Below are 27,721 nucleotides of genomic sequence, written 5' to 3'. Positions count from 1 at the left end.
AGGCATACAAAGAGTTCTCTACACATTTGAGTCAAGCTACTCTTCTTGAGAGGTTCTATTGCCAATGAGGGAAGAAAAAGAAAGGATGAGTGGGGGGGTGGTGGATCATGATTCTTGGTCTCTGTTTAGCTCTGTATATGCATGGATATTAATTAAAATAAATCCCTACCCACCAGCAGCAATAGCAACAGTGGAATGGTCACCCTTGGGAGGTTGTGGCCTCTCCTTCCTTGGAGGTTTTTAAGCAGAGGTTGGATGGCCACCTGTCATGGGTGCTTTAGCTAAGATTCCTACATTGCAGGGGGTTGGACTAGATGACCCTTGGTGTCCCTTCCAGCTGTACAATTCTGCAATTGATTCTATGATTCGTGCCTTCTAAAGCACAGGTGGGCAACCTGCAGCCCAAATCCTGACTTTTTTTGCACCCCCTGACACCTTTGAAGTTGCCCTGCTCTTCCATGCCATCAGAGACTGCTTACAGATTCTCATTGTTTTGGGGCGGGATTCAATCATGTGCAACAAATTCAGATCGTGCAACTATAGTAGAACAGGAAGTCTTGCAAAATAAAAGCACTTCCCCCCCCCCCAAAAAAAAAATTGAAGTGAAAAGGAAAGTAGCAAGGACAATCTAACCTGCCAGCAAAAAAATCAAAATCAAAATGAATGCTCAATAATCAGGTCATATGGAAGTACCCAAAACGCCATCCTCCTGTTCCTCCTTATTTTTCCTTGCTTTTAAAAGTGTCCCCCGCACACACACACTTTCTTATGTCATTTCAGAACAATTGGAAATGGGGAGTATTGCATTTGATACAAACACATTGTGTTTTAAAAATAAAGCCACAGAGTGTTTTCCCCAGTTGTATGGCTGAGGGAAAAATATTCCCTGCCTCACACAAACTGGCTGAGAACAAATTGGTAGTCTTGTATGTACATCCGTGAGAGCCTCCAGACTGTCAGAAATATGAAGGAGCCATTCAGGCATAGACCAGGAAATTTAGGTTTGCACAATTATAGTGGATTAAAGCACTCTTGTTGCCCTGTCCAAGAAGCAACAGCATCTTTCTTTCCAACAGCCCAATCCACCCCTGTTTTATAAGGCGGCTTCAATGATTTCCTAGCACACCGATGAGTTGGTCAAATGGTTCTTTAATGAAACCCAGTAATGGATGGATGGACAACACATCTCACCTAGGTATCATATGTTTAAAGTATATTTAAAACCCATAACTCTCCCCTCCGAATCCTGGGACTTTTAGTTTGTTAAGGGTGCTGGGAACTGTAGCTCTGCGAGAGTTAAACTGCTGTTCCCAGGATTCTTTGGGGAAAGGCATGCCCTTTAAATGTAATTTGCATGCAGACATCCCCTCCAGCTATGATGCCAATTTTCTCCCTTTAGAGGAAGAGTTGGTTTGATCCTGAACATACCTTTTATTTCTGTCAAAGCACTTGAAGAAATTCCAGCATGTTAGATTCTGTTTTGCCATCCTGTTGTTCTGCTCCCTGAAACCTGTTGAAATAGTGGTGATATAGTCCTGCCCTCTGCTTAGCTCACTCACAACTGAGAGGCTGGAGAGGAGATCATATTCCCCATTGAGTTTGTGATCTCAGGGCCAAAAAGCACCTCAGAGCCATTGTGATGTCATTGTGATGCAAGAGACCTCTTGTCCAATCCTTGCCATCCTCTTCAAAAGCTGTGTCCAGGAAATAAATTGGGCAGTGCCATCAGTGCTCTTGGTACCCATGAATAACTGTCTCACCACAACTTTCTCTGGTCAATCTGGCAGGGATGATACTAGAGCTATAGTCGAGCACAGGTACCCCCAAACTGCGGCCCTCCAGATGTTTTGGCCTACAACTCCCATGATCCCTAGCTAACAGGACCAGTGGTCGGGGAAGATGGGAATTGTAGCCCAAAACATCTGGAGGGTCAAAGTTTGGGGGTGCCTGGTCTAGCAGCATCTGTAGGACTATAGGTTCCCCACCTCGGATATATGACATCACTGGTGCTAAGTCACATACATAAACCAGAGCATTTCTGAAGACAGCCCTGCACAGGGAGGTTTGGAATGTTTGGTGCCATATTGTGTCTTAATTTGTTGGAAGCCACCCAGAGTGGCTAGGGTAACCCAGTCAGATGGGTAAGCATATTCATAAATTATGATTATCCTTATTATTAATAATTTTCTCCGGTATAGTGAAGGATATGTGGCAATCAATATTTCCCTCATCCGTAATTAATTTTATGAGGAGGGCTTCGGTTGTCTTAAGAGTGCCATAGCATCATTTAGAATATTTTAAGTGGTGAGATATTCTTTCCCTTACTTTCCAGATGGCTTCCCAGAATATCCTACAATTTCCTTTGCCCAACTAACTTTGAGCCTGGCATTGACAACTGGGTAGGAGGCAGCCATTTTGTGTTAAGCCATGCGCTGGCGTCCAGGTCAAGGGAAGCCATAGTCCCATTCTATTCTGCCTTGGTCAGACCCCGCCTGGAGTCCTATGTCCAATTCCTGGTGCCACAATGGAAGGAAACTAAGCCTTATGAGGAATGTTTGAAGGAGCTGGGTATGTTTAGGCGGGGGGGGGGGGGAGAGAGACTGAGAGGAGATAGGATAGCCATTTTCAAATATCTCAAGGGCTGTCATGTGGAGCATGGATCTAGTTTGTTTCCCCCCTGCTCCAGAGTGTAGGACCAGCATCAGTGGCAAAAAAGGAGATTCTAACTCAACGTCAAGAAGAAATTTCTGTTTGACCCATGGAACAGACTCCCAAGAGAAGTGGTAGACTCTCCTTCCTCAGAGGTTCCTAAGCATAGGGTTGGACAGCCATCTGACATGTATGATCTAGTTGAGACTCCTGCATTGCAGGGGGATAGACTAGATGATTCTTGGAGGTCCCTTCCAACTCTACGATTCCATTTGAGCCGATGATGAGAATTCATTAAACGTGTATAGCACCACCCTTCACTCATGGATAGATCTCAGGGTGGATTTAGTACGGCTTTGTAGTTTATTCCTCCCTACTGAACCCACCACACCTGCCAACCGAGAAAAGGACACCATCCCATGTGTGGATTCATACTGAAACACGGTGGGCGGCGATGCTGCCATAATTCCCCTAAGTCATGGAAGCAGCCCAAAACTATTTTTCCGCAGGAGCAGCACAACTTCAGCCGTGTTTACTCAGAAGAAAGTCCTGCTGAATTGAACAAAGAATTGCTCCCAGGTAAAGTGCGATGCTCTTCAGCAATCTGTCCTTGCCTTATAGACATCGCCATGTCACAGACTCTGCCATTCCATGGCCTTTGGAGTGCCAGGATGATGCCCTCAATGCCTTGACCCATGTGGTTGAATATATGCTATATGGTAATTTATGGAACTAATAGGTATCTAAAGCCATTTTCACATGCAGAATGTAGGCACCCTATATATAGAAATGAGCAAACCAGTGATATTTTAGGGAGCAGGCTAGCAGGCAGGGCCCATGACTTACATCCTAGGATCCAACACAACACAAAACATGTTTGTAGGTTTTAATTTTTGGTTTTTTATCTTATATTTTGGAAATGTACACTCAGTTTTTCCCCCTTTATTTTTTTGTGGGGCCCCCAAGGGAGTGGCACCCTAAGCTATAGCTTGTTTAGCATATATGTAAATCCGGCACTGCTTGTAGGCATCTCTGTGTCACAGCTTCTGCCGTTCCAAGGCCTTTGGAGTGCCAGGATGATGCCCACAAAAAAAGTATTATTAATTATGATGAAACAAATAATAATAATAATAATTCCTTCCAGTAGCACCTTGGTCTCTAAGGTGCTACTGGAAGGATTTTTTTTTTTAAAAAAAAAATTGTTTCGACTATGTCAGACCAACACGGCTACCTACCTGTAACTATTGATGGTGATGATGATGATGATGATTACTACTTATCTCTGTGAGGTGGGCAGAAACACATCCTGGCGGCGAGGCCAGATCAGGATCCACCTCTGTGCCCACATCGCGCAACCCGAGGAAAAGCGGGGGGGGTGGACTAGATGACCCCCTGGATCCCTTCCAACGGGGGGGGGGGATCCCATCCCACGCGAAAGACCCTGCGCGGCCGCGGAGACACGCCGAGTAGATTCCTAGGCCGGGGGGTTTGAAGTAGCCGCCGCAGCCGCAGGAGGCGGAGCTGGATCCGGAGGGGCCTGGTCGCCGGCCGCCCTTCTCCTCCTCCTCCTCCTCTTCCTCCTCCTCCTCCTCTTCCTCCTCCGCCGCCGCCGCGCCACAAGCAGAAGGCAAGGGAACCGCGATGGACGCCGCCACCGCGGTCAGCAAGGAGCGGGAGGCCGCGCATCTCCTGGCCGAGGCCGAGAAGAGGATGAAGTCCTCGCACTCCTTCCTCAGGGGCCTCTTCGGGTGAGAGCGGGCGAGGGGATCGGGCAGAGGGGATCGCCCCTCGGGATCCTGGAAGGATAGGATCCTCCCTCACGGCGGCGACCCGCCGCTCGGTTTAGGCCCCGCTGGGTGCGGGAGGTGGACTGATCCGCGTCTGCTGCTGCTTTTGGGGGGGGGGGATGGATCTAGAGGATCTAGACAGGGTGGGTCTAGAGGAGAGCCCAGGGGCAACGGATCTCCCTCCCGTTTTTTTTTTTGCGGCCGAGTGACCGTCGATCAGATCCCGCTTTTCTCCCACCCAGGGATGGATCTGGATCTGGCTTCGCCTCCGTCGCCAGAATGTACCGTATTTCTGCCCACCTGCCTGTCTCTGCACAGAGAGAGATGATAGCCAGCTAATCAGGATTAAAAAAATAAATAAATTATTGTTTCCTTCACGTCTCACTTTCCTCTGTGCCCCCCCCCCAGCCTCATGCTGTGCGCCCCCCCCCCAATTTACACATTTTTCACATGTGGCCCCCTTGGAATATCCTGCGGCCCCTGATTGGAAAACACTGATCTAGTCCAACCACCTGCAATTCAAGAGTCTGATGTCTGCTACTTCATCTGTTACTTCTGAGGTTTCTACTAGGCAGGGCATAGTGCTGAAAATCGTTTAGCTGTTCTGTAACCTCTTCTTCTTACTGGGATATTTGGTGATGCACCTTGTAGCACCTGATTTCTACATTGCATCAGGCAAACCTTGAAGAAGTTCTTCTCAGATTATTGGTTAATTAGTAATCATACATCTGATTCCGCTAATCCGTTAATTCAAATGTATATCTGATTTTGTTCTTAAAGAGATTAGATCCTCAGTTTGTGCCAGGTTTGTTGAAGCAACTGGATTTACGAACGCCTACTCTCTAGGAAAGGAGGTGAATTTTACAGAGAAAATATGTGCTCAGGTCTTGTCAAATCAGTTTGGGTCCTTACAATTGACCTTGGGTTCTAAAAACATTTCTTTTTTAAAACTTGTGGGTCAGAGGTTCCCATTGCCCTACTAGGAAGCCATGGCTGCTTTGATGTTACATTTTGCTATTACGAGCATTTATGATGACATTATTTCAAGGGAACACTGTGCTCATAAGACTTATTGATATCAGTCCATCATAATAATTCTCTTCCAATATTTCTTCAGCAGACGAGCTGTCAAGTATAACCGGATTTTTGCCAATAGATAACTACAGAACTGATTTAACTTTTTTCCCCTTTCTGTTTATATTTAGGAAGATAAACGTTTTATTGTCTTTATTTTAATAAGAGGTGTAAGAAAGATAGTTGTAGAAACTCACCCTTTATTTCATTTCTGCTTTTAAAAAGTCTACACAGAGTTATAATATTGGAACATAAGAACATACAAAACTACCTTATACCAGGTCAGACCAACAGTCATCTAACTCAGTATTGTCAACACTCACACACTCTCTCAAGTTTCAGATGGTGAATTTTACCAACCCTACCTAGAAATATTGGGGTTTGAAGCTAGAGTCCTCTGCATGCAAAGAAGATGCTCTGCCGCTCAGTTTTGGACCTTCCCCAACACACTGAGGATAAGTGGATATGATTATAGCCCTCTTTTTTGGCTTCTGGCAGATGATGACATAATTTAGGCTCCAGACTCTTCTCTCTAGAGGGTGGAGGTGGACTTGGGGGCTGGCTGACAAGTGCAGATGCTAACTAACAGAAGCACCTCTTCATTTATCTGTAGACTCTTATTACTGGTTAATTTACAGCAGGCACCCCCTAGCTAACAGGACCAGTGGTCAGGGATGATGGGAATTGTAGTCCCAAAACATCTGGTAGGCTGAGTTTGGGGGTGCCTGATTTACAGTGTTGGCTACCTCTGGAATACAATGACTAAATTTTTGCATAAATTGCTTTTATTGTTTTCCTCCCTCTTTTACTTTTAACATAGCATTTTGCTATTAACAAGTTCAACCATGTAGGCCAGGCATCCCCAAACTTCGGCCCTCCAGATGTTTTGAACTACAATTCCCATCATCCCTGACCACTGGTCCTCTTAGCTAGGGATCATGGGAGTTGTAGGCCAAAACATCTGGAGGGCTGCAGTTTGGGGATGCCTGATGTAGGCCATATCCAATATTCATTTGTTCTAGCCATAACTAATGGTTGAATGGACCACAGTTAGTAAATATATTACATTTCTATATTGTCTGGAAGTATCATATCCTTTACATATCCCACTAGGGTAACTAAAGGGTCCACTGGTAATTAAAGACCTGGTTTTTTTCCTATAAAAATAATTTATTATAGAAAGCCTGATTTATTTCGGGCAAATCCGGAATGCATGAAGAATATTCAATCTATTCGAGCTGCATCTGTAACATTTATCTTCTGTATTTGACTCATCTTATGTGGAGTCCGGTACCGTTTAAATAGCCATTTCTAATAAATTTTTGTGCATGGTGTAGGATGCCTTTCCACACCCAAACTCACATTTCTTGTGCCATAATTTGCATGAAATTTTTAATCACAGTAATCCATGGGCGTGCCTCATAATGCCTAGATCTGCTGTGACTTTATATACTTGGCTCAGGATTTTTAAAGCTGGCTTGCTAGAAATCATTACCCCGAAATTTGTACAGATGCTCAGTGAGCTACGGAGAGTTACTAATAAGTAAGTTACTAATTATATGTTCTAGTTACAGGTAGGTAGCCGTGTTGGTCTGAGTTGAAGCAAAATAAAAAAATTCCTTCAGTAGCACCTTAAAGACCAACTAAGTTTTTATTTTGGTATGAGCTTTCGTGTGCATGCACACTTCGTCAGATACACCGAAACAGAATCAACCAGACCCTTATTTATATTCAGAGGGTGGGGGGTGGGAATGGGTGATGGGCTGATAGGAGTGGTGAACCTGTTGATAGCTGTTAACGACTGCTGATGACTGCAATAGGTCCTGGGGGGGACGGGACATGAAAGTATTGATATAAGGGAATACAATGGCTACCTGTTTCTTCAACTGTTTCCCTATAACTCTTCACTGGTAACATTTTGATATAGTTTTCTAATTGCAGTTAAGCCAGTTCTGCATATTTCCCAATATGCTTTTGTCTTCTAGCTCTTTGTTATATTGGATTGCTGTGGAAGATGGCAGACCAGGACTTAATCTACTATTGTAGAAACACCAAATTTTAAATCAGCTACTAAAGCACATGTTTGCGAGAAAATTACCCACGTCCTTACTGTTCCAATGCCATAGGTTGTTTTTAAGATGTGTTTGCAACTTTGGATTGTCAAACTTAGGTGCCTTTTCTACACGTACCTCATTTTTCAGGGCTTGTCCCCACTTCTGCGGGTCTCATGCCTGGAAGCATGGGTCCGAGAGGCTTTCCACTTGCCCCAGCAATTTACACAGGAAAGCCCGCATTTTAGTGCTGAATCAGAGCAAACGTCAATCCATGGAAAATCGGATTGACGTTTGCTGCGATCCTGTAGTAAAGAGCAGGTTTTCCCAGGGGAAAGCAGTGGGACAAGTGGAAGTGGGGGTGAGCCCTTAGAAGTTGAGCCATGCTGACTCTTAAGCCTGGGTGCTGCTTGGCTGTTGGAAGGGACAATTGCACCCATGGGTCATTGGATACGGAATTCATGTCATGCTGAGCTGGAAGGGCTAAGGGTTAAGATTTTGTGGGCTGCCAGCTGCTTTGAAGAAAGCTGAGTTGAAGGACAGGATACATGATCCACTGGGGTTAGCAACACCCTCTTGTGCTTGCTTGGACACTCATGTGGTACCTTCTCAGCCTGTCCATGTGTGAATAAAGGGCAGAACCCAACCCAACCCAACTCTTGTGCTCTTTCTTCCAAAGGAAACTTCCAGACAATCCTTCTGTCAGGCTTCGGGGAATCGACTTCCTCCCCCATGGCAGTAAATAATCAGATCAAATGAAAGGAAAGTCTTACCAGTTAGTTTTCTTTAATTACACAGTGAGAGACAAAAGAAAATATCTCCCTAGAATGGCGGTGCTCCCAATTAAGGTTTCCATTACCCCGCCCCGTTCCTATTAATCTACGTCACTCCTATGTCTTGTAATCTGAGCTTGTACCCTCTGCACTTTCTGTTCTAACACTCACTGAGCTCTCTGTGTCCTTGGGGGTGGGGTGGGGGGTGGGGAAAAAATGCTGTCCAGAAACTGTGGATCTGTTAACTCACTCTCTTCCAGTGTTTCTTCTGCTAGCTGTTCCCCAACCAGTATTTCCCAGCTTCTGCCTTCTGGACTATGTCCCTCTGCAAACCGCTGTTCTAAATCTATACTCTCCTCCTGGGAAGATTCAGAGTCAGGGGGAGGGGGGGGCTCCCACCATTCCTCCTCAGTGCAGTCCATCTCAGCATGGTCCCTGACACCTGAACTTTTTGTTGCTCAAGGGAATGTGAAATAATGATATAATGGAACCATAACTCATCAAAAGACATTTTTGGCATTAACTCATATACACAGAGAGAGAGAGAGAGACACTGGTATGTCCACAGCAAAAGATACACCACTAGAGTCAAGGTGGAATAGCAGTTACAGAGACCTGGGAGACCAGGCTTCAAGGGCTAAATGTGGTCAGGACCACGGACAGCTCTCTGTGGTGGCTCAATACAAGGTCAAAGCATCAGTATCCTTAGAGGGTTGCTTCTGGACTGCTGCAGCTGTGTGGGTATCTCAAGTCCCACTTCCTCAGAGCAAAGTTGCCTACGCTGAAAGGGACCATATACTGTTTTGAAGTCTGAAGCTCTGGTAGGACTGAGAAGCCTCTTGTTGCCCATGGATGAGGTAGAGCGGCAGTGGAAGGGGACTCTTCCAAGCTGCAGGTAGTTCTGGGATAAGTCCTCTAGGGTTGAGAGCTTCCTCCTTTGGGGGAGAGGATAGAGGTGTACCTGGATTCTGGAGCTATCCTTTGAAAGTTTTATTTGGTGGTGGGGTTAATTCATTTGGAGGCTGTTTCCTCAGATGATCCCTGAATTTGATCTTCCCAATTCTTCATTGAAAGACCCCTCTTCATTGGACCCCTCCTCTGATAATGGGGTCTGGGTCACATTAGTAAAAATGCCCATATCTCTCTGTTGTCTTCAGGCTTTCATTGTGCAAGGTAGAGCATTCATTGTGCAGACAACTACCAAGGACTCGCTGTTGTGTAATGTAAACCATTTATGCCATGGAATCTGGTGGTTGTGTCCCTTTCATACCTGATTGTTTCATAGCATTAGAAATATCTGACTCTTTCCAATTCCTTTTCTCTTTCTGTCCCCCCCCCCCCAATAGAGGACACTCAAAGGTAGAAGAAGCATGTGAAATGTATACCAGAGCTGCAAATATGTTCAAGATAGCCAAAAACTGGAATGGTATGTATGGAAATGTATAGTTGTAGAGCTCCTATATAGCTTTATGATGGCCCATAGATATAAGTGGTAATTTAGTCCAGCTGTTTGATCAGAATTAACACTCCTTAATTCCACATGCAGGCACTTACGGTGTATGATGCAGCCATTCCCCTTTGGCTGGTAGCCCAAGTCATGGTTGGCTTGCATTGAATTTTTAGAGCCACTCATCTCTGTGTATGCTAGATAATGACTCTGCTGTTTGTTGATGATTCATTCCCTTTTCCCAAGATGAAGTGGAGGTGATTCAGAAGCCCTTACTTTCCCTTGCTTTCAGCTCACCCCTTGATTGGTTAAGAACTCATTATTTCTGGATAAGTTAATTTCACAGAAACTTGTAGAGGGATTGGCTGCACACTAGTACAATTCATTTAAGCAATCAATGCGTCTTGTTTTCCCTTGTAGCCCTTTGCATGTCATCTATAAACAGATGCCTTCTCTGCATTGGTCCGCCAGCCATCATTTTTACCCTAGGGTTGTATACTTGTAAATGTAGCATAATTTCAAATGTTTCCCTTTCTTCTATACCTTTCTCACGGTCTTTGTGAATGCGTAGTATATTTCTAGCTGGAACAATCGCATTGTTACAGAGGATTTATTTGTGGCAATTAAAACTCTTATAAAAGTTTTTAAAGCCTGTGGCCCTCTAGATCAGGCATCCCCAAACAGCGGCCCTCCAGATGTTTTGGCCTACAACTCCCATGATCCCTAGCTAACAGGACCAGCGGTCAGGCATGATGGGGATTGTAGTCCAAAACATCTGGAGGGCCAGAGGTTTTCCACCCCTGAAGAACATAAGAACATCTTGGGCTTTGTAATTAATTCAGAGACAGATCCAGAACAGAGAAAATTACAACAATCATTGCAGGCTGTCCTTCAGAAACATCTGCACTCTTCCAAGCTGGAGCAAATAATAGGCTCTCATTCCGTGTGAGCCTGAATTCTGCATTTACAAAGGAAAATATTGGGGCGCTATGTGGGAGAGATCATTGTCCTTTTTGTCATTCAAATGGCTTCTTATAACATTGTCTAGAGATCATGTGATTTGGGGACTGTTTCTTTTCCAGCTGCAGGAAATGCATTTTGTCAGGCAGCCAAGCTCCACATGCAACTACAGAGTAAACATGATTCAGCAACCTGTTTTGTAGACGCAGGCAATGCTTTCAAGAAGGCGGATCCCCAAGGTAAGAGGCATATTGTGCATAGTACAGCTGTCTATTTGCCCATGTTGAGCAAGGCATTTAGGTAGGACGATAACTTATAAAGATCTACGGTTTGTAGCTTTGAGATTTTCCTAAGCCAACACAGCCAAATGAAACTGTACTCTCCTGAGAAGAATGTATCATCATGAGCAGTCCTGAAAGGTCCAATGGGAAGCTTGGAATAAATGTGGCGTTAGGTCCATTCCACACACTTGTTTTATGTGCATTGGGGTCAGTAATAATTGTGGAATATGAATGGGTTTGTTGAATGACTTTTAAGGATACTGAAAAGTGTGTAAGGCTCCAGTCCTATACATATTTACCTGGGAGTAAGCCCCATTGAACTTAGTGTGGTTTGCTTCTGAGTAGACATGCATAGGGTTTACTGTACGTATATCGTGCTACAATGCATAATAAAACAATCCTTCCGAACTGTTTCCCCCCTTAAAAATAGTGAAAAATAATACTATATCTTGGTATTTGTTTTTAAAAAATAAATCTTAATGTTTTCCCCAAACAAAATATGCCTAAACATTTGCTAATCAATGACAGTTTTTTTCTGACTGTTCATGCCATTTTAAAGGTTTTACTAACACCCAAACCATGTGTATTCCAGCTAAGATTATCCATGCTCATGTGGATATTTACATGCATAGATCCTGGCTTATATTAAAGGTCCTATATGTGGTGGGGAGAGAATGAATGAGTCTTAGGCTTGTTGCAATAGTACACACACACACACACACACACACACACACACACACACACACACGTCACGTATACAAGGGCCTGTATGAATTGACTCTATGCCTTAATTCAGTTTGAAGATGCAAATCTTGCAGCCTACAAATGTTTTATTGTGTTTTTAATATTCTGTTGGGAGCTGCCCGGAGTGGCTGGGGAGGCCCGGCCAGATGGGCGGGGTATAAGTAATAGTAGTAGTAGCAGCAGTAGTACAAGATAGGACTGGTACGGCTGGGAGGACAGCAGTAGATGGCGCCAGAGTCAATTACAGGCTCAGCCAACTAATTCTAGTTTTGGCCCCTTCCTCCTCCCTGCTGCATTCTACAAGGGAAAAAGTAAGACTAAGGAGGAGAAAAATGACAGCCCATGTTGCTTCATCAACTGGCTATAAGAAGGCAGGCAGGTGGGGGCTGACTGAGGGCAAACTGAAATCGGTGGGGCCATTTGCCTGTTTACCATAAGGGAGCAACCTGCATTGCACATGAGTGCTGGGGCGCATATATGGGACAGTGTGACAGAGAGCCAGTGTGGTGTAGTGGTTAAGAGCAGTAGACTCGTAATCTGGGGAATTGGGTTCGCGTCTCCGCTCCTCCACATGCCGCTGCTGGGTGACCTTGGGCTAGTCACACTTCTTTGAAGTCTCTCAGCCCCACCTCACAGGGTGTCTGTTGTGGGGGAGGAGGGGAAATGAGATTGTTAGCTGCTTTGAGACTCCTTCGGGTAGTGATAAAGCGGGATATCAAATCCAAATCCATATGGGACTCCCGCCTGTGTCCATGTTCTCTTCAGCGGAGGTGGCTGGTGTCTTTGTCAGCCAGTTCCCTCAGTGGAAGTATATGGAGAAGCTCTTGAAGATGGGAGACTTCCAGTAATTCTGTCAGAGCATCTGTGCTCAAAAGGGATCTCTGGCAAGGGGCATCAGTATCTTATGCATATGCCAGAGGTGAATGGGTTGAGTTGCTATTGGAATTTAAGAATGGCTGAGGTTCCGAATGCTGAATCTAATGATCTGAGCAAGCTAGTTCCTTGTACTTGTGAAATAAACCATGTTTGAATGACTGAGCTGATTTTATTCATTATTTCCCCCTAAAATGCATACGGTACAGAGGCTATCAACTGCTTAAATGCCGCCATCGATATTTACACAGACATGGTAAGAAACCCTAGGTGCTAGGGTTGGGATTCCGGTTCGTGACCGTGCTGATTGGTGTTAACTCTTTGGTTCAGCTGTCTTTGCGGTCAGCGTTGAAAAGAGAATAACTAGGTCAACTACTTCTCTTCCTAGGGCCGATTTACTATTGCGGCCAAGCATCACATTACCATTGCGGAGATTTATGAGTCTGAGCTTGTGGACATTGAAAAGGTATGCCCATGAAGTTATCTGAGTCCCTTGTGTACATGTTAAGACACTGTCAGGATCGCCTGAAAATATTTACCGTATTTTTCGTTCTAAAAGATGGACCTAATTTTTTAGAGGAGGAAAGGGGGAAAGCCCTGGGTTTTTTTGGGATCAGCTCATAGTTGTGCAGCTTCTTTTGCAAAGGGGGAAAGCTCCGTTTTTGCGGGGATCAGCTCAAAGTTGTTGAGCTTACCTTGCAAGGGAAAAAATCCTGTTTTTATGGGGTTCAACTCACAGTCCTGCAGCTTCTTTAGGAAAGGAAAGGGAGCCATTTCTACAGTTTCCAGACAGATAATCTAATCAGCCAGTCACATGTCACTGGGGAAACACAACAATGGAGGCCTGGGCAAGGGGACGGGGGCGGGAAGGGGGGCTAGTGTCTCTTATCTCCCTCCCCGATCTCTTGCAATCAGCTGCTGAGCGGGTTCCTTCCAACACCCTCTCCCCCTCTTGTTAGCCTTTAGCTCTTTCTAAAAAGAAAAAAAAAGCACAATCTGCTTTTCACCCCTGGGCAATTCGGCTCCAGGGACCACGCATTCGCTCCATAAGACGCACAGACATTCCTCTTACTTTTTAGGAGGAAAAAGTGCGTCTTATGGAGCGAAAAATACGGCAGATTGCAACCCTGTGCACACTTCCCTGAGCACAGAAATAGCCCAGCAAGCCACACAGAATACTCTTAGCTTACTGAAATGATGGCAGCGGTAGTGGGAAGTATACAAGAATATATTTTCAGATGAAAAAAAGAGGAATCCTTTTAGCAAAGGTAATAAAAGTACATTAGAAATACAGCCACTCCCCATATGACACTGGCTGTTTTATTTTCTGTCCTTTTTCTAGTTTTTTGTTTTTGTTTTCTTCAGTGTTGCATAAGTTATGGAAAGAGAAAATGGATAGCATGCACAGCCTCCTCCATGAAGCATCAAACCTAAAAGCAGCAGAATGTAAATATGTTTTAATTATTTCTGTTTTGTTTTCTTTAGGCTATTGCCCATTATGAACAGGCTGCAGATTACTACAAGGGGGAAGAATCCAACAGGCAAGTTTTCATAAAAAGCTACTCTTAGTGTTCAGTGTATAAATCTAGATTACAGTCGTACCTTGGTTCTCGAGCACCTTGTGATTCGAACGTTTTGGCTCCCAATCGCCGCAAACCCAGAAGTGAGTGGTCCGGTTTGCCAACGTTCTTAGGAACCCGAACATTCGATGCAGCTTCCGATTGCATGCAGGAAGCTCCTGCAGCCAATCAGAAGCTGTGTCTTGGTTGTTGATCAGATGTTTTCGGAAGTCGAACAGACCCCTGGAGTGGATTCCATTTGAGAACCAAAGTACGACTGTACTTCTGTTTTGGCTTTTATTTTGACACTAAAATGGCATTCTCTCTTTCCCATGCTGTAAGGTGCAACATAACATCCAAATCCTAAAATAGCTTTTGTGGATTGGCATTCTGTTTGCCCAGCTGCCAACTTCAGTATCAACACACCAGATTCCCATTGATGTGATGACCGCTGGAGATCGGCCAGGGATGGGGACTCTGTGCCCTTCCAGATGCACTTGGACTACAACTCCCATCATCCCCAGACCATTGGTCAATGATGATTGGATTTGTAGTCCAACCACACCTGGAGGGCCACAGGTTTTCCTTGATATAGATATATCATATGATGACTGAACACCAGTGCTCTTCCATCTGTATGCATGGGGTCAAATAATTTCCTAAGCAGTTGAAGTTCCTTCATCGTACATTGCTCCATTTTGCATTTGTTTAACCCCGGTCCTGAGAGATCTACACTGGCTCCCAGTACGTTTCCGAGCACAATTCAAAGTGCTGGTACTGACCTTTAAAGCCCTAAATGGCCTCGGTCCAGTATACCTGAAGGAGCGTCTCCACCCCCACCTTTCAGCCTGGACACTGAGATCCAGCACTGAGGGCCTTCTGGCGGTTCCCTCATTGCAAGAAGTGAGGTTACAGGGAACCAGACAGACAGAGGGCCTTCTCGGTAGTGGCACCCGTCCTGTAGATGTCAAGCAGATGTCAAGGCAATAAGTAACTATTTTACTTTTAGAAGACAACTGAAGGCGGCCCTGTTTAGGGAAGTTTTTAATGTTTAATGCTGTACTGTTTTAATATTCGGTTGGAAGCCGCCCAGAGTGGCTGGGGAAACCCAGCCAGATGGGCGGGGTATAAATAATAAATTATTATTATTATATATTATTATTGTTTAGAAATCCTTTTGTGCAATTCAGTTAATTCTACCTCTCGCTTCTAGTTCTGCTAACAAATGTCTGCTGAAGGTGGCTGGGTATGCTGCTCAGTTAGAGCAATATCAGAAGGCAGTTGAACTCTTTGAACAGGTAGGTTTGCTACATTCAATGTTACAAGAAGGAGAGAATAAACCAAAGGCCTACAATCGAAAGGATTGTCCATTTATTCCTGCTCTCTGCTTCCCATTTCTTAACAAGTTACTGATCCCCAGGAGGACCTCTCCACTTATCCCATGATTATTAAGCTTGCTTGGGAGTCTTTATTGTCAGAAGCTTTATGAAAGTATTACGTACAGAATGTCAACTGGATCGCTTGTGTTTATATGCTTATTGGAACTTTCAAAGAAAGAGAAAGGGTTAGTGAGGCGGGACTTACTCTTGCAGAAGCCATGCTGCTGGTTCTGCTTCAGCAAGAACTGCTGTTTTACATGCTTGGGAATTCTGTTTTAAACCAGTTTTCCTGTAATAGACGTTAAACGAATTGGCCTGTTAAGGCTAATCGGCCTTAAAATGAAACAAAATGTAAGTGTTGATCCTCAAAAACCACATCAAATAACCACCCCACCTGCATAAGAACGAACAGCAAAAATAAATGACCCAAAGTTGGACCATTGGTGCTGCCCAAATGCCCAGAAGAGTACAAATGTCTTTGTTTGGTTCCAGAAGGATGACAAAGTCTGTGCCAGGCCACCTCAGTATTTATGAGTTCCCACGTACTTTCCCCAATGGGATCACTTCCAGGTGCTTTCAGAGAATCGTAGAGTTGCAAGGGGCCACGAGGATCATCTAGTCCAACCCCGTGCAATGCAGGGATCTTTTGCCCCACGTGGGGCTGAAACCCACAGCCCTGAGATTAAGAGTCTCACGCTCTGCTGACAAGCTCAGTACCAAAACAACACTGGATCATCTTTACTGATCAATATGGGGCTATTTTGTTGCGCAGTATGGTACTGAAAATATGACTCTTGGCGTATAAAATATAGTTCTCATATTTGTGGCAGAGTGAAATGTGTTGTGAAATTGAAATAATATTTTTAAACTAATGTGTATATTATTATTATTATTATTATTATTATTATTATTATTATTATTATTATTAAACAAAGTGAAGTTTGGAGTTCAGGGACAACAAAATGCTGGCATTTCAAATACAATGAAAGGGAATCACAAGGGACTGGATGGTATAATAGCATTGCGTTTTGGATTTTACTGCTCACAGTTGGGCTAAATGTCTGTTTGCTCTCTTTAGGTTGGAACAAGCACTATGGATAATCCATTACTCAAGCACAGTGCAAAAGATTACTTCTTTAAAGCTGCCCTGTGTCACTTTATAGTTGATGAGTTGAATGCTAAGGTTAGTGCAACTCACTGAGTACCAATGTTTGCTGACTCCTGATCAATACCATCTGCTCATACTGCTGTTCTTTCTGCAATGACAAGTGATCACTGTACAAGCCCTACTTGAATGTCCTTTTCTATGCTTGCTTATGGTAATGTGAGACTATGAGGCAAGAAGAGTCATCACAATTGCCTTGTATTTTCTTGCCTTAAACCTTTGATGGCAATCACATATGTCTAAAGCCAGTCCTGTCTGTTTGAAGTATGGAGCTGTAGTTTCAGGTTCGAGATAAAACCGCTGTAAGTTTGTAACACAGGACTGTCCTATTTATAAATAGCAAATACAAGTGCCTCTCGCCATAGCCTTTCAAATTCTAAATGCATTTCTCCAAATGCTAAGTAATTTTAATTTTTAAAAACCCGTGCCTTGTGATCCATTTCCAAGAAACAGTTTCTGGTAGGTTTAAGGCAGGGGTCCCCAGACTACGGCCCGGGGGCCGGATGCGGCCCAATTAGCCTGCCAATCCGGCCCGCGACGACGCCCGCCGCCCGCTCTTACGGCGTGGCAGCGCTCTTCCGGGTTGGGAAAAAAGCGCCGAAAATCCTTTCTGCGCATGTGTATGGGCCTCTCCCGACCCGTAAGAAGTCATTTCTGGTGCACTTCCGGGTCGGGGGAGGCCCACACACATGCGCACAACGGATTTTCGGCGCTTTTCCCACCCTGGAAGCGCGCCGCCGCGCCAGTAAGCGCCCCCGCCCGCCGGCCCGCCGCGCGATCGGCGCGGTGGGAACCGGCCCAAACGCCGGTAAGTCTGGGGACCCCTGGTTTAAGGGCTAAACTAGATGATATGCAGGGAATCTGCCCGGCTCGGTGAAATAGGAAGCTTAAAATTTTCTGCTCTCTTTCAGCTTGCTCTGGAGAAATATGAAGAACTGTTCCCGGCCTTCTCAGATTCAAGGGAGTGTAAACTATTGAAAGTAGGTGAAACGGGATGTGTTTGAATGGGTTAAAAATAGAAAAGCGCTGCTGGATTTCCTCTTGTAGCGTTCTAATTGTCACATGGAGATTGCCAGATTCCCTGCGTGTGAATAAAGGAGATACCAAGCCTACAAACAGAGGGAAAGAATGGCGATTGTCATATACAAAAAGCCTCTTTTGGTGGGAGTTGAAGATGTGCTGTACCGGTTGTTGTTAATAAGTGAAAATTGGGGTGGGAGGGGGTGCAAATGCTCTTGAACTACAACTCCCACCATTATTGACCATCAGCCATGCTGGCCGGGGCTGATGGGAGTTGTAGTCCCAACAACATCTGGCAGGCTAAAGATTCCACACCCTGGCATAAGCCTCAGAAAGAGGGAAAGGGGTCCGTGTTTCTCTCCTCCTCCTCCTCACTTCTGTGCTTCCTTTGGCTCTGGAGAAGCTCCAGAGATCATTCCTCCTCACCCCTTTTGAATAAACCCACCACATTTGCTAGCCTCAAAAATGGTTTTGCTAGCCTACTAGGGACTTTTTCCAGTGGCCTGCAACATTTCTGTGCTAGGTGCAAAGAAGGGGCTTCCCTTCCCTTCCATGCCTACCATGCCTGCTTGTTGCCTATGGCTTCAAGGGCTTAAAATAAATACTAGGCCTTGTAAACAGATCTCCAAGCTATATTCATTTCCTCTTCCACTCTGATAGTCACAAGTAGGCCTTTGTTTATCGGTATGCCCTTTCCTCACACACAAGGTTATTAAAGGCTCTGCTCCTGATCGGGATACCACTTCAGCCCACAGTTTTGATAGTCTTGTGTTCACCCAACCCCTTCTTCACTTCATCCCTTGACTTTCCCCGCAGCAGCATCTTTCTGAGCCATAGCTCAGTGGAAGAGAATATGTTTTGCATGCAGAAGATTTTTGGGTTCAATCCCTGGAATTTCTAGGTAGGCTGGGAAAGACTCGTGTCTGAAACCACTCTGAGCAGGACTAGAGGTGTGAAGGTCTACTCTAGAGAAAAGGAATTATAATTTTGGGAATTATAGAGACAGAACTACCCAAACGGCATAGAAATTTATTCATGTATGCAACTACAGCGGCAAGAATGTTATTTGCCCCAAAATGGAAAGAAGTCCCGACGAAAGGAGAATGGATACAAAAACTTATGGAATACGCAGAAATGGTGAAACTTACTGGAAAAACAAGAAATCAAGCTAACCAACTTTTTATAAAAGAATGGAAATGGTTTATTGAATATTTACAAACTATAAACAGATAGGTTGGCAGGATTATTGTAATAACCTCCAGCTTTATCAGAGTGTACATTTATGGTAGATGAATAAATGATTATGTTAATATGGAATATGCAGAAAATATAAAAAAATAAATTTAAGGAACCGCAGAAAGAGAGGGGAAGGAAATCGAGCATTGAAATGTTAAAATGATTGTAAAAATATTGAAATGTATAAAATTGAAAATCGTAAGTAAAAATTTTAAAAAAGAAAAACTGGGAAGGACACAATTCTCCCTCCCCCTATATTTCTGTCTCTTCCCTATTTATTTCTGGAAAATTGAGGGCGGGGGAACACCTGGATTCCCCCCCCCTTCAAATTTTCTGGGGTTTCCCCAAGGCCTTTCCATCTCTAGTTGGTACTGAGCTAGATGACCCAAGGTTCTGATGCAGAACAAGACAGCTTTCTTCCCCTGACATAGATAGAGCTAGTTCCTAGGGATGGGGACCACAGCGCCATGTGGATATTTTCTGACACCTCAACTCCCCACATGCCTATATCTGCCTGACTATGAGGTCACAATTGCTGTGATGATGGGTGCTTATGGTTGACGGAGGCACTCCATCCAGTCTTTCAGATCCAGCGTAGCCCTGGGGTAAAAAGCTTTGTCTACACCAGGTTATTGCTAGATTGAAGGGACACATTCCCCGGGTAGTTTTTCTAAACGCCTCTTCAAGTTGCGAAAGGCCTCCTTCAATTTTACAGAGCGCAAACAGTATTACTTAACAAGTCCGTCTTCCTTGAGAGATGCAGTAACTTTGCCACTTCCGCTGTTTAATCTGTTCATGTCATCCTGCTAGAAATTACTGGAAGCTCACGAGGAACAAAACTGTGAAGCTTACACTGAAGCGGTAAGTAGACTTCTGTTTTACTTGGACACAGGTCTGGTTTCATAGGGCCGACTTTAAAAAAAGCAAAATAGCCGGCAGTTTTGTAACCACAGTGCATTCGACGCAACAGAGTTGGTTCCAGATTAACAATACAATCTTAGGCGGTCACTTCAGTTACCTCTGCACCATCCATTTAAAGCACACGGCTTTTCACCAGAGTATCCTGGGAACTGTAGCTTGTTAAGGGTGCTGGAAACTCTGAGGTGTGAACTACAGCTCTGGGGGGAGCAGTGCTCTTTTAAATGTGTTGTGTGGATGTTCAGTGGAGTGCATTTTCAGGTAATTGTATAGCAGACATGTCCAATGCGTTGATCGCGATCGACTGGTGAGCCGCTGGATTGATTTCTGTTGATCACAGGCCAAGAAAAAAAGCCTTCACCTCCGCCCCCACAAGCCCAGCTCCTCTCCAAGGCAGCCCAAGAGAGCACAGGATGCTCCTTGCCAGCCAGAAAGGAGACGGCTCCGAAGTCAGGTGCGAAAGACGAAAGACGCACGCACACAACAAAGGCAGAAGGAGAAGTGAATGGGCGCTAGGCGGGAGCAGGGAGGAACAGGCAGACTGAGAGACCGGGCTAGAAAGATAGAAGCCCTGGACGCTGGCTCCTCAGAGAGAGAAAGGGCTGATATAGGTTTACTCGAAAGGAAGGGGTGGACCCAATTTCTGTTTCAAACGATGGGGGAAACCACTGTGGTTGACATGTGCCCCTGACTCATTTGAAAAACAGCAAGAGTCTTTGGGTACTTTAAAGACTTAACACATTTATTATGGCACGAGCTTTTGTATTTTAGAATTTCTGTTTTGTTGGAAGCCGCCCAGAGTGGCTGGGGGAACCCGGCCAGATGGGCGGGGTATAAATAATAAATTATTATTATTATTATTATTATTGTGAACCACAGTCTGTGTGTCATGTTCTGATTATGGAGGCCCCGGTCCTCAGTGTTATTTTCTTTAGGGAGGCTTGTAATGTTTAATAGATTACGGTATTTTATTTTTCTGTTGGAAGCCGCCCAGAGTGGCTGGGAAAACCCAGCCAGATGGGCAGGGTATAAATAATAAATTATTATTATTATTATTATTATTATTATTATTATTATTATATTTAAGTATTATAGAAACACACAATTACAACATAGCTGCCAAGTTATCCCTTTTTTAAAGGGATTTTCCCTTATGCTGAATAGGCTTCCTCGCGAGAAAAGGGAAAACTTGGCAGCTATGAATTACAAGTATACAAAACAATGTATTTTAAAAAAATATATTGATTTGTAATGAACTTTTCAGGTTTTATGGAAGCGACTATCATTTGTTATTATTTTTATCATAAGCTCAGCCAAATATAATATGGTTAAGTTGAAGAATGACCAAGGGAGAGTGTGGCAGATCACTGCCAGTTTTTGATGCTGGATAGTAGATCACAGCCTTCTTGAAGTTGGACATGCCTGTTGTATAGAATTAGTTGAATGAATCAGTGGGACATGAGCTGAGTCATGACTGACTTGTAATCTGTTCCAATCTAAGTGTCTTTTAAAACATGGAAGCCCATTCACTTGCCTGCATGGAATTCCTCGTCGCAGGTGCATAAATACAAGCTGCAAGGAAGCCTGACACATTTTTGCTTCCTGTCTTACAGGGAGGCAAGGCTCTTTCCCATTTTTTAGACTCTCCAAAGCTATACTTGCACATGGGCAGAGAAAGGCCACTTACACTGTGCAGCTGTTTTATAGTGGAAAAGAGTTAATTTCCCGTATCTATTTATGATTTGTTAATAATAATAATAATAATAATAATAATAATAATAATAATAATTTTATTTATACCCCACCCTTCCCAGTCAAGACCGGGCTAAGGGCGGCTAACAACAAAAATATCAATGCAAATATAAAAGAAACAATTCAATTAAAATGCAGATTAATACAATGTTAAAATTCAATTTTAAAATTAAAAATCTACAAATAAGATAAAACCATTATAAGATAAAACCTTAGGGGAGGGTAGCCCCGGGGTCAGACTGCATCAGTCCAAAGGCCAAGCAGAACAGCTCTGTCTTGCAGGCCCTACGAAAAGATGACAAATCCCGCAGGGCCCTAGTCTCCTGAGACAGAGCGTTCCACCAGGTCGGGGCTAGTACTGAGAAGGCCCTGGTCCTGGTCGAGGCCAGCCTAACCGTCTTGTGACTCGGGATCTCCAGTATGTTAGTGAGCGAAAGACCAAAGTAACATTGACTTGTATCCAACGAAGTCATCTCAGTGGCGCAAGAAAGCACCCCCCCTCAAATCTGCTCCCCCAAATCTGGTTTGGGGGTGCATGAGGGGAAAGGAAGTCCCGTTGCACCGATGGAAGTTTTTGTTCCCCCCCTCCCCGCTGCCCCACAGGATGGATTCATGGGGTACAAAACAGAACCCTTATATTTTTCTTTTGGGTCATATTCTGAAAATAATTGAAAACAACAGTGGTACCTTGGAAGTCTAATGGAATCCATTCCGGAAGTCTGTTCAACTTCCCAAACGTTCAGAAAGCAAGGTGTGGCTTCCAATTGGCTGCAGGAAGCTCCTGCAGCCAATCGGAAGCCACGTCGGACGTTCGGGTTCCAAAGAAAGTTCGCAAACCCGCACACTCACTTCTGGGTTTGCAGCGTTCGGGAGGCCAAACGTTCAACCTGCAAGGCGTTTGGGATCCAAGGTACAACTGTACATGCTTTTCTAACCGGTTATGTTACCCTCTTCCAATTAGGTTAAGGAGTTTGATTCAATATCTCGCTTGGATCAGTGGCTGACGACCATGTTACTTCGCATTAAGAAATCCATTCAGGAAGACACGGACGGGGACCTCAAGTGAATTGTCAGTACAATTTGTGGCACGTGACATGTCTGCTGAAGTATACTGTATTGTGGCCAAGGACCATTATGGGATACTTGGCTCAATGCTTCTAGCTTAACTGACTGGTGTCTTGTTTAGTACCCTGTTGTGGCTCGTTCGGTGTAACTATGGACATGAACTATATATCTTTTAAAGCCCTCATGTTTATGTTTTACTTCGAAATGCAAGACATGCGGCCTGATCTATGCATATTTACTTGCAAGTAAGACCCACTGAGATCGGCATCCCCCCCGCATCACTGTCCGTAGGATTGCTGCCTTACAGTGCAAGGCTGCGCATCTTTACTTAGAAGGAAGCCCCCAGGCCTGTGTTCAATTGGGCTTCCTCTCTCGACTTACTCATTGCGGTCTTAGTCTTATAAATCCAGTCTTTTGACATGAAATGCCAGCCAATTCGAAATTTAGGCACACTTACTGTGAGTCTCCCTCCAAGAGTATGGTTATTTTTGGACAAATAAGTTCATTAGCTAAAATTTATTTGGGCCCTTCAGAGATTTCTTTTGCATTAATAGATAGCATATGATATCAAATTGTGTTGTTTTAAGTGTGATTTCCATTCCGGCTTAGGAAATGTGGCCGAGTCACAAACGCTGAGATGACAAAATCTGCAATCCCTGCCTAGTGCAATCCTATTCCTGTTGAGTCAAGTCTCACTGGCTTCAGTGGGGTTTACTGCTTTGTAGGGATCCAGCTTTCAAAGTGTATTTATATTAAGCCTCCTCTGGCTCAAAAAAAAAAAAAAAGCAAGCGTATGAACCACCTGGAATGCAAAATTGACCTTAGCCGAAATGATTACACGACTTACAGGGGAACGTCTGTCTATCCAGACGACATGAATGAATGAGAAGGGTTTCTTCTAAATGTTTGTTACATAATTTGCGACTACTGACGGCGGTGCAATTCTCAAAGCGTTTCCCCTGCTCTTTCCTTGCTTCCTCCTGCTTGACCAATTATGATCAGCAGCGCTGATTCAGTGCGTTCCACCCGCATCAGTAGTCTGAAAAGATCTGAACATACACAGTGATGGTGATACAGTTCTGGCTTTCACACAAACCTACGTGCGTTGGAGGTGCCCTGCGAAAGTTTCAGTCAGGGTGGTTGTGAATATGTGGGGGTCTAGAAACGTAAACACTATGAGTCACTTCAAAAGGGGTGGGAAGGTGTGTGTGTGAATACTACCATTTTTTAAAGTGACAAACAAGCAGATTCTTCCCCCTCTTCCCCTTCTGTGGTGACATTTTCTTTTCTTTTCCAAACTGGGAGCTTCTACACCAGGCATAGGCAAACCCGGCCCTCCAGATGTTTTGGGACTACAACTCCCATCATCCCTAGCTAACAGGACCAGTGGTCAGGGATGATGGGTGTTGTAGTCCCAAAACACCTGGAGGGCCGAGTTTGCCTATGCCTGTTCTACACCTTTGATCCATGAGAGCGTATAGACTGTTTATGACATAAACGACAGTCATAAACGAGCTGTATTTTAGACTGCTATTTCAGGGGTGTGTGTGTATGCGTGTGTGTGAAATTGTGAGTTTTGGTGCGTTTTCAGTCGTGCTGGTGGAAAGCCTGTGGTTTATATGCTGCGTTTTTATATGTGTGTCTCTGGGCGTGTACTTTGTAGCATGTAGAACTACCAAATAAATAAATATAAATCCAGGTTGACAAATGCTGTCAGCCTTTCCATAGCAGAAGAGCCAGTGTGCTTTTCCAGAGCTGCTCTACAGGTGCAGCAGAATAAAGGGAATGGCATGACTGAATGGGCTTACGGTTTGCAGGTAGGGGTGGGGTTTCCCACTGTATAAATTCTCTACAAGCAAAGGGTGCTAGCCAGCAGGCAGGGTTAGGATCCTCCTGCTTGCTGGGCTAGGGTTTTTAAAAAAATTAAAAATAAATGGCACCCCCTATCACCTGCAACGCAGAGGGATGCAGTCTACTCTACTTGTCTCATTCTGCCCAAATCTGAACCTAGCTTGCTGTATATTTTGCAAAGTGTGTGTGTGTGTGTGCGCGCATACATACATACATATAGCCTTAGTAATTTACTGCTGGCCTACTGTAGCAGTTCAGCTATCAGTTGACCTGTTCAAAAGAGTTCATTGCCACTGACTTTCCCATTAACTGCTACCCTCATGCTGGGTTGGTTCCAGGCTAGGTTCGTAGAACTTCCTTCCCATTGAAATCAACAGGACTCAATTGAATAAAGACTTTTCACCTGGATTTCAGTGAGGCTTTAGCGCAGGCATCCTCCAGATGTTTTGGACTACAATTCCCATCATCCCTGACCACTGGTCCTGTTAGCTAGGGATCATGGGAGTTGTAGGCCAAAACATCTGGAGGGCCGTAGTTGGGGGGGTGCCTGCTTTAGCGCAACCAGTCTGGTCTGGATCCAACCCGCTGTGTCTTTCTGCTGGGAAACAGCAGCGAGCTTTCGCCAGATGGCCTTTTGTGGAATGCAGGCGTTGCGATGGATCAGCGGTTGCAGGGCGTCAGTGCTGAGTAGCTGATGGCGAGAGGAGAGAGAGGCTCCTATATAGGTGGGAAATGAGCAAGTGTTTTTTTTGCAAAGGCTATGCATGGTTGTGCAAATACTATATCCATGGTCTGGCTCTAGTAGGGTTGGAGGCCCTGTGGCCTTGCAGGTGCTGTTGGACTCTAGCTACCCATCATCTCTGATCCTTGGCTGTACTGGCTATGTACCAACATACCAACATCTGGAAGAATTACGTTTCCCATTCCTAGTCTTGAGGTACATGATGTAGCAACCTGCTGAAGCTCAGCTAGGGTTGCCATATAAATCTGGACACAAAAGTTTTTGAGTTTTGTTTTTTTTTGGCAAAGTTGTTGAGATTTGGGCTGGTCGGGGGGAGAGTTGCTGAGCTTTTTTTTTTTTTTGCAAAATCTCAAAAAAAAAATCTTTACTTTTTTGGGGGGGAGGGGAACACTAAAAAAACAATACTTGGGATATGGAACGCCAAGACGCCATTTTCAACAGACGAAAATCAGCTATGTCCAGGAAATTCCAGGTGTATGGCAGCCCTAAGCTAAGGTTTGGAGCGAATCGGTGCCCAGGTGGGGTTCCCTCCTCACAGAAAGACCAGCTGTACGTGTAATAAAATATATATGTAGATTTCTATTTTTCTTTCTCAGACAGACCTAATTGTTCTTTAAATTGTGGCACACCCCTTTTTACTCATGTCTCCGAAAACCGCACTTGTGCTACTTGTTGCAACGTTGCTTCTTCCGGTCCTTGTTCTTTAAGAGGTTACGGCATTACAGCAGGACACACAAACCCCGCACCCCAAACGTACTTGGGAACCAGTCTTGTTGACTTCTGTGGGGCTTCCTTTAAGCAAATGGCTCTCGTTCTGTGTGGGTAATATGCACACAAAAGCAAGTTCCTCTGACTATTCAGAGCAGATCAAAACACTGCCACACATGAGGAACCTTCTTGTCCCTGTCCCCATCCACACCCCATGGCTTCCCGCGCTGCCTGTGCATTTAATCTACATTCACATGGTCATTGTAGTCAATTTTGCAGTGTCAATCACTGGTTGAGAAGACTGCAGCTCCAACCCCTGCTCCCGAACCTGAGGTTGATGCCAAGCGCATCATTTGTCTGCCTGATGGTGCGCAGAGAATTGACTCCTGGCACCGGCCCAGCTTTCCAGGCTCGTGATTTTCAGCTAGCTTCCCGTGTCTAGCTCAAGAAATGTTTCAGACGAAATTCCCCTCTATTGCTTTAATCGTCAGACTACCCGCGATGGTAAGGAGCTATTTCCGATTTACCTGTATGTAAACAGCCATCGTATGTTCCTACGTACTATTGTGGTTTAGGAATCTCTGAAACTATAGTCAATGTGTAACAGAAGATTCATTCATTGCTGATGTTGTAGAGGCACTGTAGGGTTGCTTTGTTTTGTAACAAGATGCAGATAAATGGCAAACCTTTGTCTTGTCTTTGCACTCGACTCAACAGCTGGAAAATACTACCATAATGGCAGCAACCACCAGGGGGCTGGGTTTGGTCCTTAACTGACAGGGACTGTGGCTGGATACGAGGCTTTTGGCTTTTTGCATTGCTATTTTATCATGAGAATTGTCATTAAAGAGTGTGTTGCCCACCGAAACAAAATGTGAGAGTTTTTATTCACCCTCAACACCTGCCCAGTGAGTTTTCACCAAGGCCTACAAAACAGAAAAGGTTTATGTCCTTTATTTCAGGGTTGGTGAACCTGTAAAGGTAAAGGGACCCCTGACCATTAGGTCCAGTCGCGGACAACTCTCAGGTTGCAGCGCTCATCTCGCTTTACTGGCCGAGGGAGCCGGCGTACAGCTTCCAGGCTTACCTTCCAAGTCCCGGACTGCAGAATCCGGGACCGGCAGCCGTGTGACACCGCAAGTTGCGTCGACGTAACTTCCGGTGTCGCTTTGCCCTTCTATGGGCACCAAAAATGGCCGCCGCTGGCTTCGAGAGATGCTTGTACGCATGTCAGGAAGTGCGTCAACGCAACTTCCGGTGTCACTCCGCCCATCTATGGGCACCAAAAATGGCCGCCACCGACACCGGAAGTCGCATCTATGCACTTCCAGACATGCGTAGATGCAACTTTTGAAGCCGGTGGTGGCCATTTTTGGTGCCCATAGAAGGGCAAATCCGAAAGAAAAAAAATGGCCGCCGGCAGGAGAAAATAACGGAGAAAAACGGGAGACGAAGTGATATGGGGGACCACCGGGAAAAGGTAAGTAAAATCGGGGTTTTCCTTGAGAAAACGGGGTACTTGGCAGCTATGCTTCCAGGTCCTGTGGCCAGCATGACTAAGCCGTTTCTGGTGAACCAGAGCAGCACACAGAAACGCCGTTTACCTTCCCACCGGAGCGGTACCTATTTATCTACTTGCACTTTGACGTGCTTTCGAACTGCTAGGTTGGCAGGAGCCGGGACCGAG

At 44.8% G+C, this 27,721-nt stretch overlaps 1 protein-coding gene across 2 annotated transcripts; it reads left to right on the top strand.

Moving 5' to 3' along the window:
• Positions 1-4,281: 4,281 nt before the first annotated feature.
• On the top strand, positions 4,282-27,063 carry LOC118082508 (beta-soluble NSF attachment protein). Of its 2 annotated transcripts, none has more exons than XM_035110135.2 (11): positions 4,282-4,397; positions 9,681-9,760; positions 10,864-10,980; positions 12,849-12,895; positions 13,028-13,105; positions 14,125-14,180; positions 15,412-15,496; positions 16,656-16,760; positions 17,654-17,722; positions 19,809-19,859; positions 22,630-27,063. In XM_035110135.2, exons 1-11 carry the CDS (start codon positions 4,291-4,293, stop codon positions 22,732-22,734), a joined length of 900 nt encoding a protein of 299 aa, XP_034966026.1. In that variant the 5' UTR covers positions 4,282-4,290; the 3' UTR covers positions 22,735-27,063. The 2 variants fall into 2 exon arrangements, with proteins under 2 accessions (XP_034966026.1, XP_034966027.1); XM_035110136.2 differs by having other exon boundaries at positions 9,681-9,764; positions 10,832-10,980.
• Positions 27,064-27,721: the final 658 nt, after the last annotated feature.

The sequence above is a fragment of the Zootoca vivipara genome, chromosome 3, assembly GCF_963506605.1.
Source record: "Zootoca vivipara chromosome 3, rZooViv1.1, whole genome shotgun sequence".
NCBI lineage: Eukaryota > Metazoa > Chordata > Lepidosauria > Squamata > Lacertidae > Zootoca > Zootoca vivipara.
This window is presented reverse-complemented; position numbering and strand designations above follow the sequence as displayed.

Coding starts and splice junctions, on each gene's coding strand:
- LOC118082508 (XM_035110136.2), top strand. CDS start 4,291: ATGGACGCCGCCACCGCGGTCAGCAAGGAGCGGGAGGCCGCGCATCTC. Junction 9,765..10,831: donor GCCAAAAACTGGAATGGTAT/GTATGGAAATGT, acceptor CATTGTCTAGAG/ATCATGTGATTTGGGGACTG. Junction 19,860..22,629: donor GTGAAGCTTACACTGAAGCG/GTAAGTAGACTT, acceptor TCTTCCAATTAG/GTTAAGGAGTTTGATTCAAT.